This window comes from Furipterus horrens, unplaced genomic scaffold, assembly GCF_987537825.1.
Source record: "Furipterus horrens unplaced genomic scaffold, mFurHor1.1.pri manual_scaffold_9, whole genome shotgun sequence".
In the NCBI taxonomy this organism is placed as follows: Eukaryota; Metazoa; Chordata; class Mammalia; order Chiroptera; family Furipteridae; genus Furipterus; species Furipterus horrens.
Genome location: NW_028327179.1, coordinates 20,662,109 through 20,680,311, shown reverse-complemented (window position 1 = coordinate 20,680,311; position 18,203 = coordinate 20,662,109). Strand labels below are relative to the sequence as shown.

The 18,203-nt window shown below is 35.9% G+C and overlaps 1 protein-coding gene across 2 annotated transcripts in view; it reads right to left on the bottom strand.

Annotated features, from left to right (window-relative positions):
• The window catches only part of MEOX2 (mesenchyme homeobox 2), a 71,339-nt gene extending 56,294 nt beyond the window's left edge, over positions 1 to 15,045 (bottom strand). For both annotated transcript variants that reach the window (XM_090287819.1, XM_090287820.1), the window contains exon 1: positions 14,235 to 15,045. In XM_090287819.1, the coding sequence (XP_090143945.1) occupies positions 14,235 to 14,748 (514 nt within the window). In that variant the 5' untranslated portion in view covers positions 14,749 to 15,045. The remainder of the gene's footprint in view (positions 1 to 14,234) is intronic.
• Between the last annotated feature and the right edge of the window lie 3,158 nt (positions 15,046 to 18,203).

Below are 18,203 nucleotides of genomic sequence, written 5' to 3'. Positions count from 1 at the left end.
GAGAAGAAGAGAATTACCTACAAAAGCGTCCCAATAAGACTCTGATTTCTCAAAGGAGACTCTGCAGGCAAGAAGGGACTAGCAATAAATCTTCAAAGTAATGAAAAGCAAAAACCTACAGCCACAATTACTCTATCCAGCAAAATTGTCATTCAGAATAGAAGGGCAGAGAAAGTGCTTCCAGGACAAAGTAAAACTGAAGGAGTTCATTAGATCCAAACCACTGTTATGAGAGATGTTAAAGGGACTCGTTTAGAAGAAGGAGGATCAAAACTCTGAACATTAAAATGAAAACTGTATCACAACAACCAAAAACAGAAGCTAAGGAATCAAAACAAAGGCAAACTAAGTAGACAACGAGAGTCGAAAAAGAATTATAGGTATGGGGAACATATTAGGGGGAGGTCAGAGGGGAGGGGAAGGGGGAAAAGGGAGGGAGATAATGCAGGAATTAAGAAGCATAGTTGGAGGGAATGGAGTAGACAGAAAGATGTTGAGAAATATATACACAACCAATGGGCATGGACTAAGCGGGGGGACAAGTGGAGGGATGGGGGGTCACTGGCTGGAGGGGAGCAGAGGAAAAAGAAATTAAATACAGTAACAAATAAAATAGAACCACAGGCATAGAAACATGAAACAGACTGAAAGTGACAAGAGGAGAGGGGAGAGGAGCGTAATGGTGGAAAGAAGGGGAAGGGACTAAACAAAGAACATGTATGAATGACCACGGACACGGACAACGGTGTGGGGATTGACTGTGGGAGTAGGGGGTGGGCTGGGCAGAGGAAGACAAAGATGGAAAAATTTGGACTGCTGTAATAGCATAACTAAAACATAAATAAATAAATAAAATTCAAATATAAATAATGTAATACAGTGTCAGTTAATTTTAACTCTTACAGACATAAATTCTAACTCACTTGCACAAGCAGGCTTGTTGCAAACTTGCCTTTCATCAGACAGTTATGTGATATGTGACTAAACTCAGAACCACACCTGAAATAATTATTTTAGCTTTTTTTCTTTTTTTCTCACAGCTTTTTCTTTACTGGCCAGGCAGGCTCCTGTGTCATCACCTGTCAGTGTCTCAGACCCACATTACCTAATCTCGTACCATTGTTTGGATATAGTTAACCAGTTGTACTCAAAGCAGAATAATACAGACACAGGTATCATGGATTGACTCAGCATTACGGTAACAATGACCTCATAAATGGATTTTTCATTTTTAAAAATTTCAGTTTACTTGAAAATGTTTTTAAAAATCTACTTTTCTTTTTCAAATGGCCAATTATCTGTGCCACTACCCAATACTACAGTACAGACTGATTAATATTCCATATTTTCCCAATTGCCCAGTGATTTCAAATTTAATTTAATCTTTTTGGTTTTGTTAGATATACATTTCAGATACTATGATTACTTGGCTGTATGTGATTATAGAAGCTCAATATTACATAGCATAACTGCACAGAATATTTATAGATTTTTATGTGTCAGGTAAAAAATAATGGAATGAGGTATCCATACATTAGTTGGCTTTAATGATCACCAAATTGTTGAAAATATAGACACCTTACCTTTCAAAATGTGTACATTTTTTTTGCTGATTTATTATGAGGTTTTTAATAAGTGCATATTTATTTTTGTCCAAATTTACTTATGAATGGTAAATATATACCACATAATCACAGGTATTTCACTTTCAGAAGCATCCATAAAAATTAATCAGAAACAAACACAAGCTCCCCTCTGGATTGTTCAAGATTCTTCTGAATTTGCCTTACTCCTGGACACCAGGAACCAAGAGTCTCAGAAAACCCCTAACATAGAAAACTCATTAATCATTACTGATGCATTTTTTATGCCATAAGTAGGATTTAACCAGCACTTTTGTGCACCTGACCCAGTGTTGGATACCACACTAAAAGAAAAGGAAAAAAAAAAAAAAAAAAAAAAGACACTGACCTTTACTTTGGGAGTGCACATGTAATTCAAATGAAAACTAGAGACATAAAATAGGAAGAGTAAAGAGGCAAAATTTAAGTGTATTATTATACAGTCTACAGACATTAATTTGGTAAGAGAAATGCAATAATTAGTACAGGGTGGTACTGACCTGAGAAGGTGTTGCAAACCAGATTTTAATGAAAATAATGAATATATATTAGAAAAAGATATTATAGGTTATGGGATCAAAATAAAAAATAAATTGGCAGGCAGCATAGAGCTAAAGGCATGCACAAAAGTGCATATAAAACTAAAAAAAGCTGAATTTAGTATTGTACCAATATTATTTTTCTGGTTTTGTTATTATATTACAATTATGCAAGATATTATCATTGGGGGAAACTGGGTAAAGGGTATATGGGATCTCTCCATACTATTTCTTACAACTGCATGTAAATTTATAATTTTTTTGAAATAAAGTTTTTTTATGTGATAGACATTATTTTATTGAAGAAATATTAACTCAAATGAAAGCAAAACAAATGTCAACAATACTGCCCCATCTGGTCAATAAAGCCTTTAATAACAGAGTTGGGAGATTTCAGATGGAAGCCAATTTATTTATAGCTCTAAATTTTTATCCTAGGAAATTAGATAGTAAATAATGTTCTTGAGTAAATGGGAGATGCAGAAAATCTTGTGAAAACTCTTTATATGCAACTATGATTATATATATATTTAGGTATCCACATTAGAAAGTATAAAAACACTTTTAACCTAACATTTAGCATTGTATTCCATGGACTATGAAAAGAATGCTTTGCCAAGAAAGCATGACTAGCTGTCTATCTGATTATATATATATATAATATGTATGATATTATATTATATACTGAATTATATATTAATTATATGTTTTATATATGTCTGATATTAAACAAATTTTGTTTCCTCACAAGAATCAGTACAAGTAAAACCTAGTAGTACATCACTGATGGACATTAGTCAAAGTATTATTTTACATTCAATATAGGATTCTATTAGGGAAGAATGAAAAGAGATAAAGATATTCAGAAGACAGCTACATCAGGAGATCTAGGGAGGAAACAAAATAAAGTGTAGGACATATTTAAGTAGAAATAGGAAAAAAATATAGAAGGGTGGGCAATAGAATGGATTTGGGCTGAGCTATGCAGGAGGAAGCAGCATGGGTGAGTCCTGACTATAAGTCTAATGGAAAAGGAGAAACCATCATTTGAGACCATTAATGTGAAGACATTTTGAAAGTAAATTACAATTAATTATACATGAGGAATTACTTTTCATTATTTGGAAATAAAGTTGTGTTTAGACAAAAACATGGAAAAAAATCTTGGAAAGACCAACTGTATTTTCCTGTTTAATTTTGTTTTGAGGGTTTAGTAAGAACTAATGATCTGGAATTAGCATGTGAGGTCAGTGTGAAGAGCATTCCAGAGGTTATATGGTTCATTGTATTGGCGGGGAGCAGATGAATCTGGTGTTTACAGACTGTGGGAAAGAGGGGCGTGGGTAGGAAAGCAAGAGAAACAAGGAAGGCACATCTGGTTAGCAAAGGCAAAATGCCAACCATTAATATTTCCGAGTATCTTCTGTGTAAGGAAATTACAGGGTGGGGCAAAAGTAGGTTTACAGTTGTGAGTGTGTGATACAAACTTTATTCTTGTATTATTATTTATAAACTATTGTATTGTTTTCCATATGAACAACTGTAAACCTACTTTTGCCCCACTTTGTATACTAAATTTAAAAAATAAGATCAATATTTATATAAGAATGAAGATAAAGTTAATGACCTGAGACAAAGGAGAGATGATAGATGTCACTTGTTACTTTGAACACAAAAAGGCAAATGCATTATAGGTAAAGCTCAATTTAGTAAAATTTAATTGTATTAAATTTAAAAAATTAAAACAGATAACAAATCTTCAATTCACAAATGGCGACTGAAAATATGATCTGTTTATATGAATATCTAATATTTATTGATTAATATAGCCAAGTCCATATGCATGTTGCCAGATATTAAACTGGTTTAAACTAAAATGCCATGGTTTATTATTGTATGAGGTGTCAAACATATGTGGGCACATTGCTAATCGAAAAGAACTATGTCATTAGAAAATTAGAAAATTGAAGCTTAGAAAGTATAACAGTGTTCATGTTCATAAAACAAGAATGAAAAATGACTGAAGTAATACGATATAAAATCAAATTCAGAGAGAGGTAGTTTACACCCAAGTAAAGCACTTTGTGAAACGGCACTTTATTCACTCAAATGCAGTAGCCAACATTTTAAATGATGCTGAAATTTATTTTTATTGGGAAGACTAAAAACTTAAGGTTTAAAAATTTTTACGAGATTTTCCTTTTAAGGGCACTAGGCTGAAGTCAGAATATGGAAGTTCAGCTGCCACTACTTGGCTGAATGGACAGACATGACTTAACTTCTTTGGGCTCTTTCTCTCATCTAGGAAATACATTCACTGAACTGGATGATGCCTTAGGTCCCTTCCAGTGTCTTGATAATTCTGATTCTAACGATCTGTCCAAACATTATTGATTGACTACAACTTATTTTTTTAAAAATATAACAAATTAAACCTACCCTGAGAACCAGTTGATGCAGCTGGTCCCTTCTTGTCGCTGCTGTTTATGACCGAATATTTAATGCTTCATTCTTCCTGTACACCTCTCCCTACTTCCTCCAGTAGAGAAGCAAGCATTAGTCCTTTGAACCTTTTTTATTTTAGGAATTAAGTTGCTGTGAATCTAGGAGTTTTAAAGGAGTTAACTTGGTGTTTGGAATTTTAATACAATATTTGATTCTATTATTTATTCAAAAGCAACTGCCACAGATTATCACTACAATAATTCAGAACTTCTCTGAAAAACATTTCTGAATTGTCCACATTGAACTGTGGGTACAAGAGAGATGACTAAGCTAAATAAAGTGAAACTAATCACTCAGAATTTGTAACTCGGGTGAATTTTGCTTTCCTCGCTAGCTTCACTTAAGAAATAAGTAAACAAGTAAATGATTGTCTTTGAAAAAAGAAATTATCATCAAACTAAAATGGTTTTTATGCTTTTATGTGGGATACTGTACATTTTTAGTTTTTAGTGGAATTTTTGTATTTGCTATTCATGAGGGTCTCCAAATGGAACCACCAGAAATAACAAAGAACTATAAAATGTAAATTCCTTCTGCAATAAACTTTATAGCACAGCAAGAAAATGTCACATCCAGCCTCCAAATTAACAGCTGAACCAGAAAGCTGAAATTACACTGTCATATGTAAATCCCTTCTGTTTAAGTTCTATTCCCTCTTGACCCAGTGCCCCTCTGTCCATTCCTCTTGAAAACAGGTGTTTGACAGAGAAGTGGCAGGATACACTGAGGAAAGAAGGTTAGGAGCTGCCCAAGCAAAAGCAGCTACGGAATGAGAATCCCAGGAGTGATTCAACTTAAGCCTTTTACACAACTTGGTCTAGAACTCACCCTACATTTCCAGAAAACGGCATGCTACAATTTGACAGGCAGTTGTAGACTATTTTAAATCTTCAGTGATCTTTTAAGCAAGCAACATGTTCTAATAGCACTATTCGTAGTAAAACACAAATAATCAGGCAACATAAACCAGAGATGGTGCATACCCATGCTGTGATTGCACCTGCATTGATTCTTAAGAAAGAGTAACAACACCTACTGAGCCAAACATTGTTCTAACTGATTTATGGTTATTAACTCACTATAATTTTTAGTAAACTAAGGTTCAGAGAAGTTAAATGACAGCTAGTAAAAGACAACGCAAGATGTGCTCTCCTAGGTCTACTCTGGCTGCTCCTTTGAGGCCTGTATTCCTTTAGGTTGCCTTCTATGGATTTCATCTACTGGGATTCATGAGTCAACTTCTTTTGTCTTCTGATTATATTTGGCCAATGCAGGCAACAGAAGGAGATTGGAAGGCATGAAGACAGATTACTGGATTGATATTTGCAGTCCTACACCTGAGGTATTAACTTTCTTAGGAGGCTCCTTTCTTGTGCCTCCCATTGGATTCTAGATTCTTTTAGAAGCTCCCTCTACTTGCCCCCTCGGGTTTAGAGATGTTAATGTTCTCCAGCTGTGGGCATACCCTGGAGAACTTAGCATTTCCTGTTGCTCTCCTACATGCTGCCCACCATCAAATAGTTATCATCAAACTCTCTTAAATTATACCTTTGAATGTGCCACCTATTTCCCTGTCTTATAGGATGACTAAGAAATAAGATAAATCCTTTATGATTTGTCAACTAATGCCTAAATATGCAAATAAGTAAATTTTTAAAAAGTGCTGCTGCTTCTTTTAATTTTCCTAAGCTTCTGAATATCCAAAACTATGTCTGGTAAAACTCTATTTGCAGGAACAGACTAATTCTAGAAAAAAGGTCACCTATCATTCCTTGAGTTTTGAAGGTAGATATGCAAAAGATGGTAATCCTAAAAATGTGAATGGCAGCAGGCCCTCACATTTGCATGCCTAACCTCTGCCTTTCCTGTCGTTTCAATCTATTTCAATAGTTTATATCCACATGCTGTCTAGTTTAATGCAGTCAGACATGTTTATATTTCAAATAAGAAGAAATGTTTCAAAGTATATGTAGTTTACACCTGCAGCTGAACAAATTTTAATCAAGAAAAGCAGTAAGCACACTGGGAGTCCATTTTACTTTTGGAAAATATTAAGTAAGAAGAGATGTCACTTAATTTCAATCTACTCAATTAGTAGGAAAGTTCTCTTTAGATGGCTCTTTAAAATTTTTTTTTAATTGATTCTTACAGAGGCAGAGAGGAAGAGAGACAGAGAGACCAATATGTTTTTCCACCCATCTACGTATCGTTGGTTGACTCTTGTCTGTGCCCTGACCAGGGATGCAACACTCAACCTTGGCATGCCAGGACGGTGCTCTAATCAACTGAGCTACTCAACCAGTGCTAGATGGTCCTTAAAATGTAAAAGCCATGTGCCAAATTACTGGTTCCCTACAAAATCAACATTTCATTTAATTTATTTAGTTCCCACTAAGTTTTTGATGGCACAATTCTATTTTACTGAACTACATGATTTTGCTATCAAGTAAAATCAATCATCTGAAAAATTTACTTGGTATCCATTGTTATTTGATAAGAGTCATTATTTTACTTTTTCATCTAAAAAGAATACACCTCAGTTTAATTTGCTAGTTTTTCAAGAGGTTAAGAAAAATCATCCAAAAGTTTATTGTGCAGTCCAGACAGAGTAAGAAGTCACCTTTGCAGGCACTGAACACATTTTACTACTACCTTTGCAAATAACTATCACTTAGCAAAAATAAGTTTTTACTTGGGTGTCATTTCTGGAAAAGCTTTAAGGCTATATTTTCAAAGAGTAAAATTCCAAGCCTTTAAAATTCTATTGGCATCGACCAACCTAAGCTGGACCTGCCTCTAGGTTTCCACAGAGCCTGAGAGATGACTTCATCTTAATCATTTTCTTGCCCACAGTCATGTAAGATAACTGGAGGTTTTTTTTCTTATAGTATTATAGGAATCTCTTGAAGCATATGGAAACTAATGAGCTAGAAGAGAAAAAAGAAAACAAAAACTGCAGGAGAGTTGGCATATTTGACTTTAATGACTATCATTGATTACCAGTCTCAGTCTATTGGACTCTCCACACAGCTGCATATAATTCAAGCCTCATATTTTATTTTGTAGCTGGAATATTTAACACCATGTTATAGTGTTTAATATTGATGCACTTCTTTAAATGATCTGTTATCAGGTAATTAAACTGGGAATTCTATCTATTCATGTGTGTGTGTGTGTCTACATAAATGGATTACTATAAAGTGTGATTTTAAGTATTGATGCCGTGTTCTTGTTAATTTGGCACTCTCCCCTTTTTAACTTTATTTTATTGTTTACACTATTACAGATGTCCCCATTTTCCCCCACTTTTCAAACTCTACCTTGCCCTCTTTTCTACTAAAACACAGGAGAAACTTAAAACTAGAAAAAGAAACACCTTATACTCACAATTTCAATCAGTGTCCCTATCTAAGCTTCAAGAAACAGACCTATATTAGAAAGAAAACTTATGAAAATAAACAGTAGGATTTTTAAATACATCTGAAACATTTTCATTTAATTTATTCTATGAAATTTTGAAGAGAAACACTTTTGGAAATTAAGTCTTTAATCAAAACCCTAGCGTTGTTACTAATACAAGTATTACCTAGTAAACTAATGTTATATTTGTAATAAAAGTAAAAATTCCAAGGATGTAAGATGTGTCACTAAAATACACAAATATTTAGAATCATTAAACTTTTAAGAAAATTCTAGCTTCTAAAAATAGTATAGCAATATCATCCATATAAAGTAAAGATCCAATTTATTAATTTTAAATCTACATAGTATAGAGAGAGCAAAGTGATTTTCTGAAGGAATTTTTCTCCCGTTCATACAAATCCTTTCCAAAAATGTATACACATAATACAGATTTTACCTGATTATTCTTGTTCATATGCTCATGTAAAAGACCAAAGAAGATATTATACAATATTTTCAAAATCTCACAAAGACCAATATTCCAATACATAATACTAAATCTATAGACATTAACATGTATAAATTCAGAAATATTATAATGCTGTGGAAAATGTAACATTATACATGAAGGTTTCATGAATAGTGTATATTTGAAATGTCAAATATACAGGAAAAAAATAATTGACTCATTCAACCATATATGAATGTTTTCTCTTACCAAGTAACTTTCTGATAAATTAGTAAAAATATATTAAAGGCTTTAAATAGAAATAGTTACTCTGAAATATAAAAATGATGTCCAAAATTTACACAGATGATTCAATATATATATTATTATTTTCTATCATATAATACTATCTAATGTAACTCCCTTAAAGTAACAATAAATTCCCTACACTTTTTAAGTGGAAAACCAGATATTTAAATTAAATCTGTCTCAACATAGATAATGCAAATTGAAGATGGAGACCTAACTGACCTTTACCATTTTAAGTTTTACTCCATGAGAGAAATAAAAAATCCTGCAAAGTTTTATCCAGTTGGATTTTGAATTTCACCTATGACTATGATTTAGAAGTAGTGTAGAGTGTTGCAACTGACTTTTCTTTATTGTGTTATTCCCTGTTTACTCAGGAGTTTCAGTTTAATACAGCTATTCCAAGAAATAGTCATGAGCATCAAAACAAAAATAGGAAAAATGTTAGTGCTTCATTTTTTCTACAACATTAACAAAAAGGTTATTAGTGATGACTAAATCATATTAATGACCAAAACATATAATAAAAAGAAATAAGTTATGACAATAAAATGTGCTTTGTTGCTTAAATAGGTTGAAAGGAAATACATCATACTTACCTCAATTTTTAATATGTGGATGTTGGTCTTGGTTTTGACTTTTTTAAAATAAACCATTGGAATCAGTCACCAATATCATAACCCAGAAAATATAATTTAACTGGCCACTCAAGAATTAATCCTTCTTATTTTGATTACAATCCAAGGGGAAAATGCTACTGCTGGTAGGCTTGCTTCATGTGCTAATATATTTTACCCACAAAATATTTCATTATAAAATAAACATGGCAAAATGTAGTAAATTTGTGAGAGATAAATCATCCATAGTTATTAACTCAACAAATACTAATTAGGGAATTCCTGTGTGTATTTTATTTTCTAATATTTTTCTATCTTTAGAATTTATCATTCATAGATGTTTGTAATCACTATAACAATGCTTAGAAAAGATACACGTTCTGAAATTTTATAAATAAATTACTGAAGCTAACAGAATCTAAAATTAAAATATAGTTGCATTATATTGTTTTTTTCTCATTTGAAATAAAAATCTAAAAGGCCCTCACATCATTGTTTTGTATTTCCGGCTGCCATTTTTAATACAGTAAATGAATAAAATTGCACAACATATATATATTTTAATGCAGTAAATGAATAAGATTGGCACCATTACCAGGCCAAGTACAGGTAAGATAATTCAGCTATTAATTAATTAATCCATAGATTATTTTTCAAATTAAAAAATGTTAATTCCAATAAGTATGGAATAGTCTCCCAAATCTTCCTGAATCAAAGGAAAGGGGTTGATCTATTTTCCTATTTCATTTTTGTTTAAAATTAATTTTTAGCATCTTTAGGTCATAAAACAAATACTATAATTTACTATAAATTTAAATGCTGTGATGAAGGGTATATGTTTTTAACACAGAGGGAAAACACAGTAATGCTTAAAATATATTTAATTTTTTTTTTTTTTTTTTTTTTTTTGTTAAGATAAGCTTACAGGGTGCCAAGATAATGGTTTCCATTGATAATTACTATAAACAAAGACTAAAATTTTCAGTATTGAGTACTGGGGTTTTAACCCAAAAGAGTGTTTTAGAAGTGCCATGACTTACATTTAATGTGTTTTTTTTTATTTCCAAACTATACATAAAGATATTTACACAGAACTTGAAACTATTCCTATTTCTATTTTCATTTTTTCTTCCATTTATTGCTGTCGTAAAGCACCTTAATTCTACAGAAATTGCTGCTCTTGACTTTTGAGTATAATTATTTGAGAACATGCATGTAGATCAATCAAATGTTGAAAAACCATAATCCAGTAACACAGAGGTGAATGATAAAGTGACTTTTTTTCCTTTTAGAAAACATGATGATTGAGATATCTAGAAAAAGATACAATATAATACCAGAGTTAGGGTGGGTAAGACATTACCCTGTATTTAACTTCCATCTTTCAATGCCATTCTTATCGTTCTGTATAGATAGGCATATAGACAGACATAATTTGCAGTAAATAGTGTATGATCTTGTAGCAATAAGTAAAATATTTGTCATTACACAAGACTCTAATATGATTCAAAACTTTGTAAAATCCACATTCCCAAATCACTCCCTTTTTGATATAATTTTTATTTTTCATAAAATATGTACTTATAATCATTCAATTAATTTGAATTAAAAATATTTACACATTTATATTGTGTATTATCTGTGTAAAAACTAAAGTTAGATTGATTAATCTATTTTGATTATTTTAAATGGAAGTAGATATTTTATACCTAGTACTACATTGCTTGGCAAAAAATAAAATGTAATTGAAGCCAAGTAATTCACCCTTATTTATAGACTTTTTTTCAGGATCACCTGCTTTGTATAGATTGTTTTAAGTATAGTTGTAAAGTTTCAATTTTTAAGAGTTCCTTTGAAGAAGTGGCAGATGTTGGCTTTGCTAATAACACTGGAAAGCATAGCAGGCTCAAAGTTGCAAAAATGTTTAACACATAAAAAATAACTGTGCTTTTCTATTAAACTTGGTTATTTTCAATTGTCAATAAACTAATGGAAGACTAAAGTCCATAACTATTTGTTTCTAGATCCTTAAGCTTCTTGAGTTTGTAAGTGTGTGTGTTTGGGAGGGGAATGCATGTAAATACATGCTGGTGTTACATATTATAGTTTTAGCATCATTGCCATGGATAAAACTTGGGTTGTTTTTCAATATTTTCTGGTGCATAAAATTCTACTAAAATTCCACATGGTTATGCACACATACACAAAATCTGGATATTAGATGCAAGGATACAGAATTTTGGTTCCAACTTTGCTCTGGATTTATGTACTATATTTACTCTGAATTATAAATACATAGTAATTATAAACTGCCTAACAAAATATAAATGGTTTCTATCAAACACGTGACTTTCATCTAGTATGATTTTTAAATTTCAAGAGTTCAGAAATTAATTTAATTCAACTTTTGGACATATTGAAATACTAAAACTATGCTACAAGCAATGAGAGATATGAGTTACTAATATATAAGAATTATAGTGATTTTCCACATTCCCTTAATTTTTGCTGGATCAAGATGTCCTTATAATACTATAAAATGAAGTGGCTGTGAACATAATTTATGGAAGACCAAATGCAGTATTATCAGAGGAGAAAGATACCTTGAACTTAAATCTATCTAAATATCCAACAAATAAAAATTAACTCAAATAGTGAAATTGCCAAATTAATTTTTAATTTACTGAGTATACATATACTTAACTGGAAACTACTGTTATATTTCCTTTCGGTTAGTCAAAATTTCTTTCAGAATATTCCATCAAAGAAAATGCTCTATCTCCCCAGTGATTCTATCCTTGGTGATGACTAATTGTATTTCCCATTTAAGATGTAATCTATCAATATTTTATGTAGCTGATGTTACTTTTTGTATTTTTTCCCATAGTTTATAAGCTTCAACATGCAAAAATAAATTTATTTTGTTATATGGTTATTTTCCACCAAAGGAGAGTAGAAGAACCATTAAGATAACCATTTTCCTTTTAAAAGTTATTAAAATAATTTAAGCAAACCAGTTCTTAGATCCAACTTTCTCTGTTTTCTCCCAATCCAAATAACATGTGTCTACGTGAAAATTCAATTTGACCTCAGAAACTTAGTTGCAGTGAGTCAGTTCAGGAAGCATAAGGAACAACAATCGATCACACAGATTTCTCATTGCAGAAAGTGAAGTGAATAGTAAGAGCTTCTGGTAATTGCACAAGTGAGCTGACAAATCTGAACTGAGGTCTGTTTCAAAAAATTATATTGATATCAAATGCTGTGGCTATTAAAAAAATGATCACTATATCTAAAATTGACTACTTTTCTAATGAATACGGAAACCTCCTTGCTATGACTGACCTTTTAACTCTGTCTTACAAGTTTCACTTACGGTTGGTAAAAACCATTAAAAATTAGTGATTCTCCTGGTAACTTTCTTAGATGTAAACTAATTTGTTAGCGAGTACCAGAAGTTTACCCCTGTCCTTGGAAAGTAAAAGTTAGACCCAAAACTCAGGCTGAAGAACAATTGACAGCATTGCTGCAAAGGAACATGAACTAATGCGACTCAATCACTGTCATGGACGTGGGATCTCACCTAAAGCATTATAAAAGATAAACACTTTTCCAGTCCTTCAAACCACCATCCGGAATTACCTTCTAGAACTTTTAAACCAATTCCTCAAAGGTAGGAAATACGTAAATATTAAACAAATGCCACTTTCCGAAAAGATGGAACGCAGGTTGCAGCGCTATAGCTATGGAAGAAAAATCCCTTCATTGTAAAGCATCCTTTAACGCTTTCATAATGAGACAGATAGGTGAGGGCTTTGCGGAGTTGCCTGAAAAACTTTAGTTTCTCTGGATTGTTACAATTTACTTGTTAGGCTGTGCCTTCAAGCGTTCCCTTTTGCGTGGCTACTCAATTTATCCCCACGAAGATCAGTGCCTCCTGCTTGCACCCTCGCATACCAGCCTCAGGGATATAGGGAACCAGCACTATTGGGGTTGCTTTTTGTTTCCGATACTTATCTCCAATAATTCTCAATTGAAGGAAGATATTACTTTCCACTTCTGCATCTCAAATTCTCTTTTTAGATTAGTGCCACAACAATACAACTGCTATTAAAACTCGTATTTCTTCAAATCTCAGCACGTACTTGTTAACAATTTTCAAACACATTTTAAAAAATCCTCTGAATTCCTAGATTATAGCTCCTTCCCCAAGAAAGGGACATTTTTACCATTTGGGAAAGGGTGCTATTTAAAGGATTCTGAAATCAGAATTAAGAAAAAATACTAAACTTTTTTTCTCATACGCTCTGCCAAGTTCCACTGCAAGTTCCAAATATTGTGCAATAATTTGGAAATCCAGTTAACGATGGAAAAAATCGAGCCACTCAAAGTCGGGAACTTGCAAGGGAAAATGTCAAGGCGCAGCACCGCACGCACGCCCAGCAGACGCTGCGTCCCAGGGTACACTCCCCTCCCCATGGCTCAGATGGAAGGTCACGCTTTGCAATCGATTTCACATACTGTCACTTGTCCTTTTTATTTTATTTTTCCCCTCAACCCTCTGGTAAACTAGTTTGAACCTTGGAGAGTTTAGTGCTGTTGGCTACAGTTCTGCCCTGGCAGAAACACGTGTCCCCAAATAACAGGACCAAGGCAGCCCTGAGGAATTTGGCGGCAGGGAGCCAGACAGGGCAAGACATGTACCATCCTCCCTGCTGCCTCACTAGAGTGAGAGAATCTTCCCTGACATCTCCCCGCCCCTTTCGCCCAAGGTGCCCGGCATGTCCCTTACCTGAGCTATCGCTTTTCCTCTTGCCACCACTTCTCTTCTCCGCCTCCGTGGGTGACAGCGCCTGGCGTCCGTAGTCCCCCGGAGCGCACGCAGCCCCAGTCGGGGTGCTGGAGCCCAAGCTGGAAGAGTTGGAACACAAGACCGGCGGGCTGCTGCCCATCTCCGGGGGCCCTCCCGAGTCCGGCTGGAGGCAGAGGCTGTGCCGAGCCGCGCTCGGGGGGGAGGACATCTGCGGGAGGTGCCAGTTGGTTTGCAGAGCTTGGTGCTGCTGCTGCTGGTGGTGGTGGTGGTGATGGTGGTGGTGGTGGTGGTGCCCCCTGTGATGCTGGCTGGCAAACATGCCCTCCTCGTTGGGGTATCCCGCGATTATGCAAGACGAGGAAGAAGTGGAGAGCTCGGGGTAGGACATATGGTCAGATCTTCCATGGAGGGCGAGAGAGGACTGGGAAAACGGGTGCAAGCCTTGAGCGGTGGCGTGAGGGCTGCGCAAGCAGCCAAAGAGCGGGTGTTCCATAGCATGCAAGTCTCGGGTTCCAGGCAGAAGACTTCACGACGGTTGCAAATGCCACCACCCTCTGTCACTTTTCACTGGAAATCGTGTGACTTTTCCCCCTCCCCAAGCAATTGCCGCCCGCGTTTCTGCAGAGCTTGGATAATCCCGGTCCTGAGCCCTAGCGGCCAGTCTCCTTTACATATAAACAATCTGACCTGGAGGAGCTTCCCTCCGAGCTACTCAGATGTCAAGAGTAGGAGAGGTTGAAGCCAAAAGAAGGTGGTCCCAGAGAACTGCTTTCAGGGGTAAACGGCTCTGGGAGGTTATAAATAGAGTGTAATGTGAGCTGGGGGCTGGCTTAGGAACCCAGAGCTGACCACATGCAAACTCCCTCCAAAACTCCCGCTCAGTGTGCGCTACGCGCTTCCAGTTCCACTTCCTAACGCCGGCTGGACGCGCACAGCGTGTCCACGCCCGCCCGCCCCTGCCGGCCGCCAGGACTGCACACTGCGCGTCCTGCGCCTAATCACCAGCCCCTCCCTGCGCCCGCAGCTGAGACGCAGCGCAGCGCTTATGCCAGATGCAGCGGCGCATCCCATGTCTCACCCGCTCACTTTGCTCAGGAAAAGTGTTTTGCCAGTGCCACTTGGGTACTGTCACCTGCCGGAAAGCTAGAGCTGCGCCTAGCTCTTGAGGAACACGGGAGGAACATTAGGATTAAGGGGGGAAAGTCAGACCTAGTTAGGCGCGCGCTCCGAAAAGTTTTTCAAACTTTGCATCTCCTCGTGCCCTGGGGGCAGTTGCGCGCCTAGCTTTTTGCAGTTGGTGTCTTGTGGGTGCGTTGTTAATGGCCGAGGACGCCAGGTCTCCGTTGCAGAAATGCGCCCGGGACTCGGGAAAAGGCCATTCTGGATGCTAAAAGAGGGGGACCTGTTAGGGCGGGTGGGAGGAAAGCACGGGGCAGTGACAGTTGCAGATGTCCAGCCCTGACATCCTCACCTGCGGGGCCTGGTGGGGTTTCTTTCCCTCTGTTTTCGGCAAATGCCCCACCAAGAACTTCTCCTGGGTCAGGAAAATTCCGAAGCGATTTTGTCCTGAACACGTAAGATGTTTAGATTGCATGCACATTTCGTCTTTCCCCTCAGAAGCCAGCCCATGTCTCCTCATTTCCCTCCAGAAGTCAACCCTATCCTGCTCAAATATAGATAAGCTAATAGCACCCCCTCCCTCGCCTGGCCGTGGTCCATTTACTAGAAATGTTACACTTCGACATCCCCAAAGTTCACTAAAGGTAGGTGCTTCAGATCTCCCTGGTTAATCTTGCATCATCGAAAATGAGTGAGAAAACTTGCCACCAGTGAATCAAATGCGGGTGTCAGCTGCGCTTTGATGGTGCCACTTCCTTGAGACATTGTCAGATGCAGGCAGAGTCGTTTACACAAGGCAAGCAAGCCTCGCACAATGAGCTGCGGGAACAGTCGAGTCACGCCCGGGACCTGTCGCACCAAGAGAATATAGGCGCTCACATATCTAGCCCGGGACCCCGCATGTGCCACCAGCAGCGTCGCCCCATTATTTTCATTGTCTCGGGTGTCCAGAGGATAGGGACCAAGTCTTTGAAGTTGTTAATGGGATTAATGGGGACAGCAAACTAGGCCAGCCATCTGGTTTGAATTAGCAAAAAAAAAAAAAAGAAAAGAAAAGAAAAAGTATTGATTAATCTTTGAGAAGTGTCCCCAAAGCAGAACATTTTCCCTGGCCCAGACCCTCAGGTTTCAGCCTATCTACCTTTTCTTTTAAGTCGTCCTGCAGAATAGTGGCTTCGCAATCAACCTTTACGTCTGTGTGAAAGTTCAAATTGTTTTCCATTGCTTAGAGGTGGGATGGGGTGGGGGTGATCAGGAATTCTGAGATTTGTAAGTGCTGCTTTCTTAAACGGAAATTGAGCCCTATTTTGAGGGAAATTAGTTTTGCAGACTTCGTTTAAAAAAAAAAAAAAAAGCTAAAACTTTTGTTCACCAGCTGCTCAGCTTCTCAGTCTGGGTCTGAGCTGGGACCTGCTGCAAGCGTTTGACGGTAAGACTTTCTTTGCCGATATTTTGGGAACCTAATATTGTTTGAGACTTCGAAAGGGGGTGTTCTCCAGGTTGCACGTTTCTAAGGGTTTTAAGCACTCACAGGATGGCGTCCAGGGCTTAGATCTTAAGAATGATTCTTCCTGCCACTCCCCATGCCCTTGGCTCTTAAAGGATGAAAAAGGAGGGGGTATATTCTTCTAATATCGTCGGAATATTTGTTGAATTTTCATTGTGTTTATGGTTTCAATATGTGCCCTAATATTAAAAGTCGAAGTACAAAGGGCAACACTGAACTTCCAAAACTCGGGTGGCTCCTCTATGGATTCTGGGTGAAAGCATTAAAGGCTTTATCCAAAGAGAAATTTAGGCAACCACCTCCATAAAAGTAACCAGAAATATTTACATAATATAATGCTTTCTACTAAAAGCATTGTGGAAAACGTCAGACAAGACTAACTAAAGATACACTTGATCTGCAGACATCAATGAAAAACATTCATAAAATCCTTTTGGTTTGCATTATAGTGGTTTAGAGAAAACAAGCAATTGAGAAGTGAATGGATATGAATTTAACTAGTGTTTTGCAAGTAACTATCAACTAGCAAAAACACAGACTTTTCATCTCCAGAAGCTGCCACTTTCTTTGAACCTGCCCAGTGACTTCACTTGCTTTTTTCTCACTCACTGCGTCAGATGTTAACAACATGTCCAGAAGTTTCTGTACAACCTGCTTCAGTCAGTCAGCCTCTAGGACTGTGGGACTAAAGTCTGGGAAAGAAAAAGTGGAAAAGGTTAGAAAGAGAACAAATCTCTCTCAAAGGCACATAATTAAAACAAAGCTAGCAGAAAAAAATCCTTTAAATTATAGACCCAAAACATATATCAGTACAAATTATCATGTCCAGATTTCTAACAGAAAGCATAGTATAAGGAAAATATTATTTGGAAGAGAAAAAAGTGTGATTCAAGATGACAGCAGTGAAAAAGAGGTTCTGATCTATTCCAGAATTAAATATGACTTTTTCCTCTGAATTTCCAAATATATCTTAATTATTCTATAAGTTCTTTTCAAAATTTTCATATCTTAGAATAATTGGAATATGATAAAGTATTGCTTTTTACTTTATAGGCCATAGAATGTAATAACAGGAAAAAAATGCTAGCATTTTCTATAATAGCTATTTTAATGTTCATATAAACAAAATCTGATGATGAAAGTTAACTTTTTTTACCTCTAATGGCTAATTATATCATGAGGAATGACAAAGAACACAAAATTTATTATAGAATTTATATAGCATTTACTTTAAACTATGTATAGCATAGCATTAATCTTATATATACCGTATACATGAATTTTCCTGAAAAAATGTTCTTTTAATACTGTATTTTATACAA